Source organism: Stenella coeruleoalba (genome assembly GCF_951394435.1).
Source record: "Stenella coeruleoalba genome assembly, chromosome: 18".
Lineage (NCBI taxonomy): Eukaryota > Metazoa > Chordata > Mammalia > Artiodactyla > Delphinidae > Stenella > Stenella coeruleoalba.
Window position 1 is genome coordinate 15239211 of NC_137164.1, and position 15591 is coordinate 15254801.

The window sequence follows — 15591 nt, forward strand, 5'->3', positions numbered from 1 at the left end:
CAACTGCTGAAACAGGAGGGACGTATGGGGAGTGGTCATTCGGCCGCTCGTCTTGTCGAAGTCGAGCAGGCGGGTCATCGCTCTCTTCCACCGCCTCGCTTTTCTAACGGTGTATGTAATTCACATTTGTGGATTTGTTTCCAGACCCCTTTCTTTAGCTTCATTATTCTCAAGAATGTTTATTTTATTTTTTGCTGTGTTGTCTTTGTTGCTGTGCGCGGGCTTTCTCTAGTTGCGGCAAGTGGGGGCTACGTTTCATTGCGGTGCGCGGGCTTCTCATTGCGGTGGCTTCTCGTTGCGGAGCATGGGCTCTAGGCACATGGGCTTCAGTAGTTGTGGCTTGTGGGCTCAGTAGTTGTGGCTTGCGGGCTCTAGAGTGCAGGCTCGGTAGTTGTGGTGCACGGGCTTAGTTGCTCCACGGCATGTGGGATCTCGCTGGACCAGGGATTGAACCCGTGTCCCCTGCATTGGCAGGCAGATTCTTAACCACTGCGCCACCAGGGAAGTCCCCTCAAGAATGTTTAAAGCTCTGATTCCTAACCTTTGGGCCAGGATTTTGTTTCTAAATAGCCTGGTGGGAATTTTTAAAGTATGTGTTTTGTCTAAGAGGACACATGTTTCAGAGTTAGCACCACTTTTTTTTTTTTTTTTTTTTTTTTGGCTGCACTCTGCGGCATGTGAAACTTCCCCAACCAGGGATCCAACCCATTCCCCCTGCAGTGGAAGCGTGGAGTCTTAACCACTGGACCACCAAGGAAGTCCTGCACCACTTGTTTTAAACAATATCATCAGGAGATGAGCTCTAACAGCATATCAGTAAGGCATTTAAAAGAACGTACATCCTTAATGATAAGACTTCTGCAATGAGAAAGGCACTAAGCAATTTCTGAAGGTGATTTGCTATCAGTTTTTAGTTATACAGGTAGATAAAGACTTTTAGTGTTTGTATAAAGCCAATTTTATGCCACTAGTGAGTAAAGACCTGTCCTTCCAGCATCCACTATACGTCTTAAAACTTGGATGTGCACTTTTCTGTCTTGATTTTGAGAGAAAGCGAGCACAGTAACAGCATGCAGCAACTGCTTTAACCCCAAATAGAGCACAGACATCTTGTGTATTACTAACAGCAACCCCTTTTAAATTTGCATTACACTTCGTAGTTTTCCAAAGTACTTACACCTCCCTTATCTGCCTGGATCTTCAGAACTGCCTTGGGCAGTGCTAACACTAGAAACAGGTCTTCCACATGAGTGTCAGTGCTCTGTGTTCTGGCCCAGTGCCTCGTGGTCCTCGCCCCCCAGGTGAAGCTGCGAAGTTGCTGCCGTCCGTGGCTCTGTGGCTGCCTCCTGTCTGCCCACAGGAGGCCCCCTGCTCTGCCTGACCCGCTTACCAGGAGGTAACAGGCACGGGATCGGTGACTGTACCCGGAGCCTCACCAGCTCCGCTGGCAGACCTGCCCTCGCCCTTGTTTCTACTAGTCTGTCTAGTTCCAGTAGTCCAGGGAAACCTGTTCCATCGCTGCTGGGGTTCAGCGCTGTTGTCTGGATCTGTAACTGTAAAAATATCTGTGCTGTGTGGGTTTGTGCGATATGTCCAAGGAGGGGGAGCTCAGTCTTTGGTCACCCTTTTGTTTTCTAGGAATAACGGCCTTATATTCTGGACTGAAACCTACCATGATTCGTGCGTTCCCTGCCAACGGGGCACTCTTTTTGGCCTATGAATACAGCAGGAAGTTGATGATGAGCCAGTTTGAAGCATACTGAAGTGTTCTGGCAAACCTTGATCAAGTGAAGCTGTTTGAGGACTGCAGTTCTCAGGGTTTCAAGGAGTACAAGACCAATGTGGAATTTTTTGATTTTGTGGGAAATTTTTTTTTGTCTTCCATTTTTCTACCTTCTACCTTAAACTTTATAGAAGAGCTTCTCTTTTCTATTATATAATTTCTGCCCATAATTGTAGTGAAGTGGAAAAGTTGCTGCTCTTGTCCTTGGTGGGACATACAGGGTGGGCTGCTGGCCCGAGGTACCTAATCTGAAAGGCTGAGTAGAGCTATCTTAAGGGCTTTTGCGTAAACCTGTATGTGTACATGCGGTTTAGGTGGTTGTGTTGTGAGTGAAGCACAGTTTAGTTCCATGTTTAATCTCAGATCTCACTAGAAAAAAACAGAGGTAACCATGTTTCAGGAGGATGGTTATAAATGCTTCATCCATGCTAGATGTGGGTCTCTTTTAAAATCTACTTAGCACATACCCTGTAATAAGTGGTTAAAGTTTTTAAAAAGTTTTCCTGTGGTGCTTGAAAACTAAGGCGTCCGTCTAGATTCTAAAGAGGAGAATATATCTGCATAGTGGTGTGGCTTCCATGTTCTTGATTTGAGTTTCAGAGTAAGCATCCTGGGTTTTCCCAAGGTGCTCCTCTGTGGAAACAGTGCCACCCATCTTCTTCCAGGTGGGATCCCATTCCACGCCCGGACATATTGTTGGGTGTGGCCCAGAGCCTTTGGGAAGCAGCACGGCCCTCGCCCGTGCCAGCCCCTCCTCCTGTCCCAGGGAGCTCCTCTCTGCTGGGCTCGAGCTCGAGGCAGGGGCTGAGGGGAGGGGCCTGTGGTGCTTTGTGAAGACTGTGGCTGACAGCTGCCCTGAGCTGCTGCCTCTGTGTCCGGGCCTGGGCGGGAGTCCAGGGAAGTTGTCGGACCACCTACGGGCTGCTGATCCACTTTGGACCACGCCCTCCTTGCCTCTGCCAATCGGAAGCCCTTCCAGGGAGCAGAGTGCCAAAGCCAAGAGAGGCCCTGGCTCCCCGTCTGGGGACAGAGTGGTGCCTGTGGGCAAAGCGGTCTCCTTTCAGAGGGAACCAGAGTGTCGTGCTTGCACTCCCCGTGAGTGGTGTCAGGGCTGAAGTTTGTCTCGGGATCCCTCACTCCTTGCCACGCTGGAGCCTTTAATATGGGGTACTGGCTGTCGTGAATTTCAGTGATGGTGGTCTCTGGGGTGTGACTTAATAAATCAATGAAGCAAAGGTAATTTCATTAAACTATGCCGTAGGTATGCACTACTAACAAACCCTGGTTCACCTGACTCCCGTAGACTTGGGATGAGCAGCTGTTCCCTGGCCGTCCGGTTTACGTGAGCCCTTGCCGTCACCAGTGAAGTCAGCCGCCTCATTCTGTGCTGCCCCGAGACCCCCCAGGCCTCTAATAAAGAGCTCTTAATCCGCCCCTGCGGCTGACGTGTTAATAATGGTCCACACTGGTATGTCCCCCCTTGTGTTGGCAGGACGGAAGCGTTGTGTGTGAGGCCTCCAGTTTCCATAAGTTTTTGTTCTCCCTGCAGCCTCGGTGGTGACTCCGGCCAGAAGCCAGAGAGGGTCGGGAAGGCCAGCTGCTGGCAGACGTTTAGCGGAGGGGGGATGCCCGGTGTTGTGCCCGACGGGCTCCAGAGCTATGCCTGGTCTTCTGTTTGCCTTTTTTTGAAAAGCAATTTTTCTACCTTACTTTTGTCCGTACTTAAATGGTCAGTAGCTACTGAGTGGTGCTGCTTCTGAACAGGCCTGGATTGAAGCAAAAATAGCAAATGGGACTGGCTTCCCCCAGGAAGTGACCTGCTCCAGAGCCCACCGGGCCCCTGTTGTCTAAGCCCTGTTGGCAGTAGGTCTTCTCACGTGTTGTCCTGTAAAGATTTAACTGAATATCTTCAACAGAAACTGTCTGAGGCAGGTAAGAGTGAGTGGGAGTAATGAATGGAAACTTGAGAGTTGTTTTTTTTTAACGTTTCATTCTGTTTGCTTAATTCATGGTTCAGTATTTGGGTACAGTTTGTACCATTTCAAATCTGTACTCCGGACAAAAAGAGAGTAACTTGAAATACTGTGTTTAAAGAAATTCTGGTGTTCTATCATTAAATTTGCCTAATAGTTGACGATATGATTTAAGTACTTTATGTGCTAAGAACCAACTGTCAGGAATGTTTGAGTTATGTATGGTGATATTTCAAGGTGATGGTTTTATTGCAACGAGCATTGTTTTTTTTGTCAGCAAGATTCCTGATGTACAATAACTACTGATATAAATGCATATTCTGTATACACTGCAGTTGCGAAACGTGGCCCACTAGCATTACTCTCCCTCCACCAGGCTGTGTATGTGATGTGACTGATTTGGCAGGATGCCATTCTATTTTTTAAAATAAACTTCTGGATATCAAGTTTTCCAGGTCAGTAAATTCTATTCAAGAAAACCAATATCGTTCTGATATATTATGATCTAAGTTTCTCAAGTTGTTTAACGAATTATTTGCACGGGGTTCTAGGAAAGCAGCCCTGCTGGAGGCCCTGAACAAGTTCTCTTTATGAGCAAAAGCAGAATAGTGTGACAGCTCATAATTGCCAGAAATTTCCATCCATTTTGGAGGGCTACGGAAGAGAAACCCCCAACTGTCATTTCCTTTATTTCAAAAAGCAAGATTCTGAAAAACGGGGGTTTCCCAGCTTTTGCGAGTGTTAAAGGTAGATCTTACTCCTCGCTTTTTTTTCCCATTCACCTAGGCCTGCCCGCTGATCTGCCCTCCACGGATTACAGCTGCAGGAATTTTAAAGGAGGAACCTGGGCTGCCACAATATATTTCTGTAACCCAAATTACAGGGAATAATGTAGATAACATGGAAGGAGTTTGAAAGGCTGTGTCTCCAAGAGCTCTTCCCCCAAGGGGAGTCAGATTAAGGGGAGTAGAATAACCTTTGCAGCTGCGCTCTTTGTGGGCTATTTTGAGGGGGAGAGAAGCCCCTGCATGGCCTTCCACGCCACCACGCTGGCGGCTCGGGGCTCTCCTCCCATCCCTGCTAGGTCGGCACCCACCCACCCTTCTCTATAAACTGTTGCTCTAGTTTCCCTTAAAAAATACTGACTGTGGCAACCTCCAGACCTTGTGGGGCTGCCAACCCAAGTGGCCAGTGGTTAGTGCACTGTTACAACACTGCTTAGTTGGAATGGTCTGTCCCAACCCCCCCAAACCCTATTTTTTTATCATGTGCTTTCTGCAAAGTACAAGGTTTTTCAGGAACGAGCAGTCCGTGTTTTAGCAGAGGCACTGGTTCTCAGCATTTGCTACTTTTCATTTCCTGGTCAGTTCAACTTGGGCTGGATTGTTGGGAGTCTTGCCAATAAAAGGAAAATCACTCAAATAGTAAAGCCAACATAGAACTGTTTTCAAAGACAATTACGGCCTTAAGATAGTGGCAGTGAAAGTACTTAGAATAAAGTAGCACCTGGTACCAAAGAGAAAATGATTCCCTGTGGACACAGGACTAACCAGTGTCTATAATGAAAACTTGACCTTACTTCAGAGTTCCCCAAGCTTAGGTGAAGCTGGTTGTGAGCAGGGGTGATGGGTTTTAAAACGATCTTTGCTGCCATTCTGATGCTCGTTAATAGTTTGTAAATCAAGTAGAAGAAGGAATTCGAAATTACTTTTCTAACAAATCTGAAATTACAAATGTAAACCAAAGTAGGGAATGAATACTTGTCCAAAAATACATAGGTAAATAAACCCACAGTATTGGGGGACAATCACAATTTTTAAATGTTATTTTGATAGGAAAGTTTTATTTCTGAGTTGTTAAGTGATAACTAACGTTCCCGTGTACTGTTTCAAATTTATCTCAATACAAATGAAAACTGTGACATATGTTCTTTCAAAAAAAACTGTTGCCATTGACATTCTCTTTTGTATATATTTAATAGTTCTCAGGGACATATGTATATAATATGTAAATATATCAGCAAGGAAATAGGTTTAAAAGATATAAATAGGTAGCAAGGATTGGGAAGAACATGATTCTAGCCTAGAAGGGGAACTACACTTAGATACCAGCTACAACTAAACGTCATCAAAATATACCTCGACTGCGAACTCTGGACGGTAAATTTTCCATGCTTTTGGTTTGTGGGGATTATCCAATTCACTTCTTGAAAGATAAAGCCTAGAATAGAAAAAAAATTACATTTTATTGTAGGGCTAACAGAAAAGCCATGCTGTAGGACAGCCTTGTTGCTTTAAAAAAAACAAGCCTTGCTGGCCACCATCAGTCTCGACCCCTCCTCTGCATCTAATTAGCTTTCAAAGACCAGCTCTCCCACTTTCTCTCTTAAGACACAAAAATATCATGACCTTCAGTAACAACGTGTCACTGATCCTTTTAATATTGCCTTTTATGGAATTAATATTTAATAAATTAAATTTCTATATGTGATAAATCAGACTAGATGTGTATTAAAACCCAGTAACAAGTGTCTTTTAAATGATGAAGTTGGCATTTTGGGTAAATTAAGTCTCATAATAAAAACAGCTTTACCAAGGAGTATGGAAATTCACACGTTAAATCTTCAGAAACTATAAAAGTGAGGAGAAAAGTGATTTAGCAGGTTGCTTCTCTAATATGAACATGGTGTTTTAAAGGAAAAAACTGTGCCCTTTAGCAAGAACCACTTTTGAGAAGTAGTACCAAATGAAGTTCCACCTAGATGTCTATTTGAGGGACTTTGCTCATGTTAAGTCAAAGTTTTCTGTCTGTACATCCAGGGGAAAAAATTGGCAAAAATGTTCCATCAAATCCAAAGTTCACTCTATCAATATCCACTAAATGTGTGTGCATTGTAGGTGTTTAGGCTAGGTTTTTATTTACTGTCACCTTAGCGGACTTGAGGTGGGATTAGATGCAGTCTACATTTGAAGAAAAGGCTAGGATTGTATGTTATGGGAACTGTCAGTTCATGGCACATACAATCATAACCACTTCTTCAAAACTCTATGATTTTTTGAATATTATCTTTCCTTTTGTATTGAATGGTATGGTGATACCAATCTCAAATTTTCAGCACCACAGAATAGACGATGTGGAGAACTTCTAGATTTAGGAATGAGTTTCAGACATGATAGAGATTCTTTGGAATACTCTTCAAATCAATTACTTTTTAAAAACAGATTATCCGATTTAGTTATAAGAAAATCAGTTTTAAATGGGAGACCATTAATTTTTTGAAAGCTGTCTTCACTGATACTTACTGTGTCTTATAACTTCTGCCCTAGATATAAGTGTGTCAACCACCTTTTAAACTAGCTGAAGCCTCCCTGGATGACACCTTCCTGTGGCATAGAATTTGGTGTTGGGTCAGTCATCAGTAAATCAACACATACTGAGGACCTGCCATATTCAAGGTACTGAACAAACTCATATTAAATTTTCATGGGAGGGATTTGTTGCCACACTCAAGATTTGCTTATGGTATGTTTTATAACGCAGTCCTATGGCATGGACCTTGAGGATAATGCAACAGTGGGTCTCAAGAATAGCCATATTTTTACAATCAGAGAAGAAAAGGAATCCAAATCAGAAAAGAAGTAAAACTGTCACTGTTTGCAGATGACATGATACTCTGCATAGAGAATCCTAAAGATGCTACCAGAAAACTACTAGAGCTAATCAATGAATTTGGTAAAGTAGCAGGATACAAAATTAATGCAGAGCAATGTCTTGATTCCTATACACTAATGATGAAAAATCTGAAAGAGAAATTGAGGAAACACTCCCATTCACCACTGCAACAAAAAGAATAAAATACCTAGGGATAAACCTACCTAAGGAGACAAAAGACCTGTATGCAGAAAAATATAAGACACTGATGAAAGAAATTAAAGAGGATACAAACAGATGGAGAGAGATATACCATGTTCTTGGGTTGGAAGGATCAACATTGTGAAAATGAGTATACTACCCAGAGCAATCTACAGATTCAATGCAATTATCAAACTACCAATGGCATTTTTCACAAAACTAGAACAAAAAATTTCACAGTTTGTATGGAAACACAAAAGACCCCCAAATAGCCAAAGCAATCTTGAGAAAGAAAAACGGAGCTGGAGGAGTCAGGCTCCCTGACTTCAGACTATACTACAAAGCTACAGTAATCAAGACAGTATGGTACTGGCACAAACACAGAAATATAGATCAATGGAACAGAATAGAAAGCCCAGAGATAAACCCATGCACATATGGTCACCTTATCTTTGATAAAGGAGGCAAGAATATAAAATGGAGAAAAGACAGCCTCTTCAATAAGTGGTGCTGGGAAAACTGGACAGCTACATGTAAAAGAATGAAATTAGAACACTCCCTAACACCATACACAAAAATAAACTCAAAATGGATTAAAGATCTAAATGTAAGTCCAGACACTATAAAACTCTTAGAGGAAAACATAGGCAGAACACTCTATGACATAAATCACAGCAAGATCCTTTTTGACCCACCTCCTGAAACTTAAAAGCTTTTGCACAGCTAAGGAAACCATAATCAAGACCAAAAGACAACCCTCAGAATGGGAGACAATATTTGCAGATGAAGCAACTGACAAAGGATTAATCTCCAAAATATACAAGCTCAATATGAAAAATGAAGCTCAGTATCAAAAAAAAAACAACCCAATCCAAAAATGGGCAGAAAGCCTAAACAGACACTTCTCCAAAGAAGGTATACAGATCGCCAACAAACACATGAAAGGATGCTCACCATCACTAATCATTAGAGAAATGCAAATCAAAACCACAATGAGGTATCACCGCACACCAGTCAGGATGGCCATCATCAAAAAATCTACAAACAATAAATGCTGGAGAGAGTGTGGTGAAAAGGGAACCTTTTTGCACTGCTGGTGGGAATGTGAATTGGTACAGCCACTATGGAGAACAGTATGGAGGTTCCTTAAAAAACTAAAAATAGAACTACCATACGACCCAGCAATCCCACTACTGGGCATATACCCTGAGAAAACCATAATTCAGAAAGAGTCATGTACCAAAATGTTCATTGCAGCTCTATTTACAATAGCCAGGACATGGAACCAACCTAAGTGTCCATCAACAGATGAATGAATAAAGAAGATGTGGCACATATCTACAATGGAATATTACTCAGCCATAAAAAGAAATGAAATTGAGTTATTTGTAGTGAGGTGGATGGACCTAGAGTCTGTCATACAGACTGAAGTAAGTCAGAAAAACAAATACTGTATGCTAAGACATATATATGGAATCTAAAAAAAAGAAAAAAATGGTTCTGATGAACCTAGGGACAGGGCAGGAATAAAGACACAACATAGAGAATGGACTTGAGGACACAGGGAGGGGGAAGGGTAAGCTGGGATGAAGTGAGAGAGGGGCATGGACATATATACAACTACCAAATGTAAAACAGATAGCTAGTGGGAAGCAGCCTCATAGCACAGGGAGATCAGCTCAGTGCTTTGTGTCCACCTAGAGGGGTGGGATAGGGATGATGGGAGGTAGATGCAGAGGGAGGAGATATGGGGATATATGTATATGTATAGCTGATTCACTTTGTTATACAGCAGAAACTAACACAACATTGTAAAGCAATTATACTCCAATAAAGATGTTAAAGAAAAATAGCCATATTTTTTAAATAACCAGATCACAATAAGGAAGGCAATGAAGAACGGTGACTCAAGGATTTTTTGGTTTCTATAAATTGGGCTTATGGCAATTAGCAAAAGACTTGTCATTTCCTCTCACATAGACATTCGAGACTAAGCTGTTTCTACTGGATTATACCATAGCCATACCTGTTATTTTGTATAAAAGATGTATGGAACCAAAAGAAAAATGGACAGTCGTCATAGTATTTAGGAAGATCCTAAAAAGACATGGTGAAAAAAGAAAAATTAGTTCTTCGTATCCATTTTACTGTGAAAAATAATCTTTCCAAAGGGATTAAAATTCCGTTATTCATCTGTACGTTCATCAAATAACTGTAGCTATTGAATATGCAGCACTTACCATCAACATTATACTCAAGACACCAAGACAGAGACTTTGAGAGATTGCTGTTCCTTTCTCTCGCCATTTCTAGCAAAATTTTCAAGGAAATGTATTTTCTCTGTGATATTTATAAATTTAGACACTGGTCTTTTAATCTGGTTTGGATAGTGCTAAACAGAATCTACTAAGGACCTATGTCTGTTTCTGCCCCAATAATATCCTCCGTTCCTACAAGGAGCAGCTACATTGGATAATTAACCACGATTGATGATGACAGAAATACCTACGATTTCTGAAAGTGCTTTCATCTCATGACCCTTGACAACCACAAAGGCCAGAAATCACCAACATCCCCTTGGCTAGCGCCCCTACACCAGTGCTTCTGCTTAGAGACCCCTGATTAAGAGAATTCAGACTGGCTCAGTTATTCAAGGGGAGCTATCCCAGCCACTTGCTTCAACACATGTACCATTTCAAACTTAGTAAATTCTCCACCAACAGGGAGCAAGCAGGGGATGCAGGCGGGCACAGGAAATAAGCTTTAAATTGAGCAAACACAGTTACATGTTGGCAGTTCTGGTTGATGATTTCATAGGAAAATGAAACTACTGGGGCTTAGAAATTTGCTATATACAGAATAATCAGGCATACATTTGATAACTGGTCAGCATAAATTATACTGTAATGACAATGGCAGATATTCTTATTTTTCATAAATATTGGATTAAATATGCTATTTTAAATGAATTCTCAATTGAGAGGAAAGCAAAATCTCCCTCACTTTCACATATTTTGTAAGTTATGGGGAGCAATGTGTTTTAAAGATACCAACCCAAAATATGATCACTGCTATGTAGTTTATAACTTTTTTTTTAACATCCGGGTTTTTGTATTTTTTTCTTATTTGAAAATTAATACATGTAAATTGTATACAATTTAGAAAACAAATGAGCAAAAATATATTTAATTACATATTTTCTTTTTTTAAAAAATATTCGATATAGAAATCTGACTTGTTTTGTCTCCCCATCCCTGACTAGGGGTTGATATCTATCATCTCCCTTGTTGGGAATTGTAGCAAAGGAAATCCCAAACCAGAATCATTCAGAAAACCAGACAAGATTAGCAGCATAAATTGTTTCTTGATTACTCACCGAAGAAGAGAGAAATTTCACTTTCACCTCATCATACAGAGGTGGACAGTTGGATAGATTAATTATTACTCTGTCTGTTTCAGCATCATGAACTATCTGTGGATGAACACATGGAATTCAGAATTATAAACCTAACTGATGAGACAGCAGTGAAGTTCATGTTCACTTATTGAGGCTTCTTCTATTTAATCAAGTACTCTTGGTCTCATAGCCCAATGACTACATGTATAAATGTTAATATTTATTTCTATAAAGTTGCAATACTGTTGTTAACATTTTTAACAGGCCATCGTGGTTGAGGGTTATGGTGGAACACTTGAAAAGCAAAGTATTCAATTTTGTTAGACTTTAACCAAGTAAACAATAGTGTTGAATGTGTGTCACCTAATTTTCATATGTTGGGAATACATAAGAAGCTCAATTTTAAAGCTAGTATGCATATTTAAAAAGCAATGCCTAGTTGCTCACATTTTATCAAAAATGTGTTTGCTGATGGGATCATAGGCCTTGTCTGTAGCAGACCGCTGGATGGAGTGACCAAAGGTAGGCCAAGTTTCTGGAATGAACGACTTTGAAGCTATACTGATTATTTGTTACGGGTACACCCTTGTATGATAATGACACCCACAGTGAGAAAGGTCTATGCTAGGCCCTGGGAAAAATACAAAAGAAAGTGAAGACTCTATTGATGCTTCAGGGAGTAAAACACATCAATAACAATAGCAGAATAGCATAGAACTATGTGTTAAGCTGTATGATGAAGACTCAGGGTGCCGTTGTGTGCTTCAGGGAGGCTAACAGGAGGCATAGAATGAGAAAGTGTCACCGAGGAGGTAGAAACTGAGATGGGCATGGAAGGATTTGTATAAATGAAGAGGAGCACTGAGGCAGGATCAAGATGGTGGAGTAGGAAGATGCTCCCACGACACCCCAAAACTACAGCCACGTGTGCAACAGCTCTCTGAGAATGACCTGAAGACCAGCAGAACAGCTCTCCTACAACTAAGGATATAAAGAAAAAAACACATTGAGACAGGTAGGAGGGCAGAGATGTGGCCTCATCAGGACCCGTACCCCCAACATGGCTACCCACAAACGGGAGGGGACCTCACAAACACGGAGGTTCTCCCTAAGGAGAGAGGGGTTCGAGCCCCACGTCAGGCACCCCAGCCCTAGGGACCTGCACCAGGAAGATGAGCCCCTATAACAACATCTGGTTTTGAAAACCAGCAGGGCTTGTATCCAGGAGAGCTATAGGAAACCAAGACTCTGCTCTTAAAGGGCACAAATTCACTTACTTTGAGTCCCAGGACAGAGGCAGTACTTTGCAAAGTGCCCAGGCCACATGTGAAGTACATTCATTAACTTTAGAGTGAGTGCCAAAGGGGGGGAAGAAACTGCCTCTGGGGAACAAAGTGCTGGCGGGCATCATTTAAAAAATTCTCCTTCTACCTAGGCTGGCCCAGCACTGGCAGGCGCCATTTCAAAACATTTGCCATCTGCCTTGCTAACACCACTCACCCCAACCCCAGCATTCCCCTGCAGACCTGCCCTGCCCAAAGCAGCTCCTCCCAGCTGCCACCCCTCCTGCCATATCCAGTGGGAGTCCTTGGCTGGTATAGTCCCCCTCCTCCCAGGGTGGGAGCCAGCCCCACTCACAATTGTGCCTGCAACCGTTGTGGTTGGGCCCCACAGCCAGCCACACTGGGGCCAGCCTTGCCCACCAGTGAGTGCGCAGCAGCCGTGGCCAGGCCACACAGGCAGCTGGCTTGGGGGCCAGCCCCTTCCACTAGTGTGACTGCAGCATCTGTGGCACCGTATAACAGGAGGGGCACACGCAGCCCACATGGAAAACAACCCTGGCTCTGGTGACTAGCAGGGATTGCTCTTCTGGGCCCCACAGGAAACCTTCTACATAAGGCCACTTCTTCAAAACCAGAAGCTGTAGCTCATCTACCTAATACACAGAAACAAATGAGGAGACAGGAATATGCTCCAAATGAAAGAACAAGACAAAACTTCAGGATAAGAACCAACGAAATGGACAGAAGTAATCAACCTGATAAAGTGTTCAAAGTAATACCCATAAAGATAGATACTCACCAAACTTGGAAGAAGAATGAACACAGTGAGAACTTCAACAAAGATATAAAAAAGAACCAACCAGAGCTGAAGAATACAATAACTGAAAGGAACAATACAGTAGATGGAATCAAGAGCATATCAGGTGCAAAAGAATGGAAAAACAACTAGTTATGTACAAGGGAACCCTTATAGGACTATCAGCTGACTTTTCAGCAGAAACTTTCAGGCCATAAGCGAATGGCACAATATATTCAAAGTACTGACAGGGAAAAACTTGTAACCAAGAATACTCTATCTCGCAAGGTTATTGTTCAGAATTGAAGGAGCAATAAAGTTTCCCTGACAAGCAGAATCTACAGGAGTTCACCACTGAACCAGTCATACAAGAAATGTTAAAAGGACTTCTTTAAGAAAAAAAGAAAAGGCCATTACTAGAAATCAGAAAACATGTAAAAGGAAAAATCTCCCTGGTAAAAGCAAACGTATAGTAAAGGCAGTGGATCAATCACTTACAAAGGTTATAAGGTTTAAAGACAAAAGTTGTAAAATCAACTATAACTACAATAATTAGTAGGTATACAAAATCAAAAGATGTAAAATGTATCAAAAACATAAAACGTGGAGTGGCGGTAGTAAAAATGTAGTGTATTTAGAATGATTTGAACTTAAGTAATCAACTTAAAATAGACTGCTATACACATAGGCTGCTATACACGAACCTCAAATTAACCACAAACCAAAAACCTAATATTGAGAAAAATTAGAAAAAGGAATTCAAACATAATGCTAAAGTCATCAAATTCCAAAGGAAGAGAGCAAGAGAAGGAGCATAGAACTGTAAAAACAACCAGAAAATAATTAACAAAATGGTATTTAGTACAACCTATCAATAATCACTTTAAATGTAAATTCTTCAGTCAAAAGACATAGGGTGACTGATGGATTAAAAAAAAAAAAGACCCATCTATATGCTGCCTACAAGAGATTCACTTCTGATCTAAAGACACACAGACTGAAAGTGAAGGGATATGAAAATATATTCCATGCAAATAGAAACAAAAATTTGGGGTAGCAATACTTATACAAAATAGACTTTGTAAAAGAACATTCTCTAACACCATGTACAACAACTCAAAATGGATTAAAGACCTAAATGTAAGACTGGATACTATAAAACTCCTAGAGGAAAACATAGGCAGAACACTCTTTGATGTAAATTATAGCAATAATTCTTTGGATCTGTCTCCTAAATCAAAGGAAACAAAAGCAAAAATAAATAAATGGGACCTAATTAAGCATATAAGCTTTTGCATAGCAATGGAAACCAATGACAAAATGAAGAGACAACCTACTGAATGGGGAAAAATATTTGTAAATGATATGACTGATAAGGGGTTAATATCCAAAATATATAAGCAGCTCCTACAACTCAACATTAAAAAAAAAAAGGCAATTAAATGGGCAGAAGACCTGAATAGAGATTTTTCCAGAGAGGACGTGAAGATGGCCAACAGGCACATGAAAAGATGCTCAACATTGTTAATCATCAGATAAGTGCAAATTAAAACCACAATGAGATATCACCTCAAACCTGTCAGAATGGCTATCATCAAAAAGAAGACAAGCCTCTTCAATAAGTGGTGCTGGGAAAACTGGACAGCTACATATAAAAGAATGAAATTAGAACACTACCTAACACCATACACAAAAATAAACTCCAAATGGATTAAAGACTTAAATGTAAGACCAGACACTATAAACTCTTAGAGGAAAACATAGGAAAACACTCTTTGACATAAACCACAGCAAGATCATTTTTGACCCACCTCTTAGAGTAACAAATAAAAACAAAAATAAACAAATGGGACTTAATTAAACTTAAAAGCTTTTGCACAGCAAAGGAAACCATAAACAAGATGAAAAGACAACACTCAGAATGGGAGAAAATATTTGCAAATGAAACAATGGACAAAGGATTAATCTCCAAAATATACAAACAGCTCAAGGAGTTCAATAACAACAACAACAAAAATCCAGTTAAAGAATGGGCAGAAGACCTAAATAGACATTTCACAAGAAAGGTATACAGATGGCCAAAAGGCACATGAAAAGATGCTCAACATCACTAATCATTAGAGAGGTGCAAATCAGAACTACAATGAGGTCACCTCATGCCAGTCAGAATGGCCATTATCAAAAAATCTAGAAACAGTAAATGCTGGAAAGGGTGTGGTGAAAAAGGAACCCTCATGCACTGTTGGTGGGAATGTAAATTGATACAACCACTATGGAAAACAGTATGGAGGTTCCTTAAAAAACTAAACTAAAAACTAAAAATAGAACTACCATATGACCCAGCAATCCCACTACTGGGCATATACCCTGAGAAAACCATAATTCAAAAAGAGACATGGGGCTTCCCTGGTGGTGCAGTGGTTAAGAATCCACCTGCCAGTGAAGGGGACACGGGTTCAAGCCCTGGTCCAGGAAGACCCCACACGCCGCGGAGCAACTAAGCCCAT

At 41.2% G+C, this 15591-nt stretch overlaps 2 protein-coding genes across 3 annotated transcripts in view; one reads left to right on the plus strand and one right to left on the minus strand.

The window, feature by feature from the left end:
- Positions 1-4591, plus strand: part of SLC25A15 (solute carrier family 25 member 15) — a 44291-nt gene extending 39700 nt beyond the window's left edge. The window contains exon 7 of one of the 2 annotated variants that reach the window (XM_079903376.1): positions 1639-4591. In XM_079903376.1, the coding sequence (XP_079759502.1) occupies positions 1639-1763 (125 nt within the window). In that variant the 3' untranslated portion in view covers positions 1764-4591. Of the gene's footprint in view, positions 1-696; positions 1127-1638 lie in introns of those variants that run through there. The other variant, XM_079903377.1, reaches the window with a different exon arrangement.
- Positions 4592-4772: 181 nt separating this feature from the next.
- Positions 4773-15591, minus strand: part of LOC307176871 (phosphatidylinositol 3,4,5-trisphosphate 3-phosphatase TPTE2-like) — a 70402-nt gene continuing 59583 nt past the window's right edge. The window contains exons 21-23 of the mRNA XM_079903378.1: positions 10985-11080; positions 9635-9705; positions 4773-5976 (exon numbers count right to left, since the gene is read on the minus strand). Coding sequence (XP_079759504.1) covers positions 5874-5976; positions 9635-9705; positions 10985-11080 — 270 coding nt within the window. The 3' untranslated portion in view covers positions 4773-5873. The remainder of the gene's footprint in view (positions 5977-9634; positions 9706-10984; positions 11081-15591) is intronic.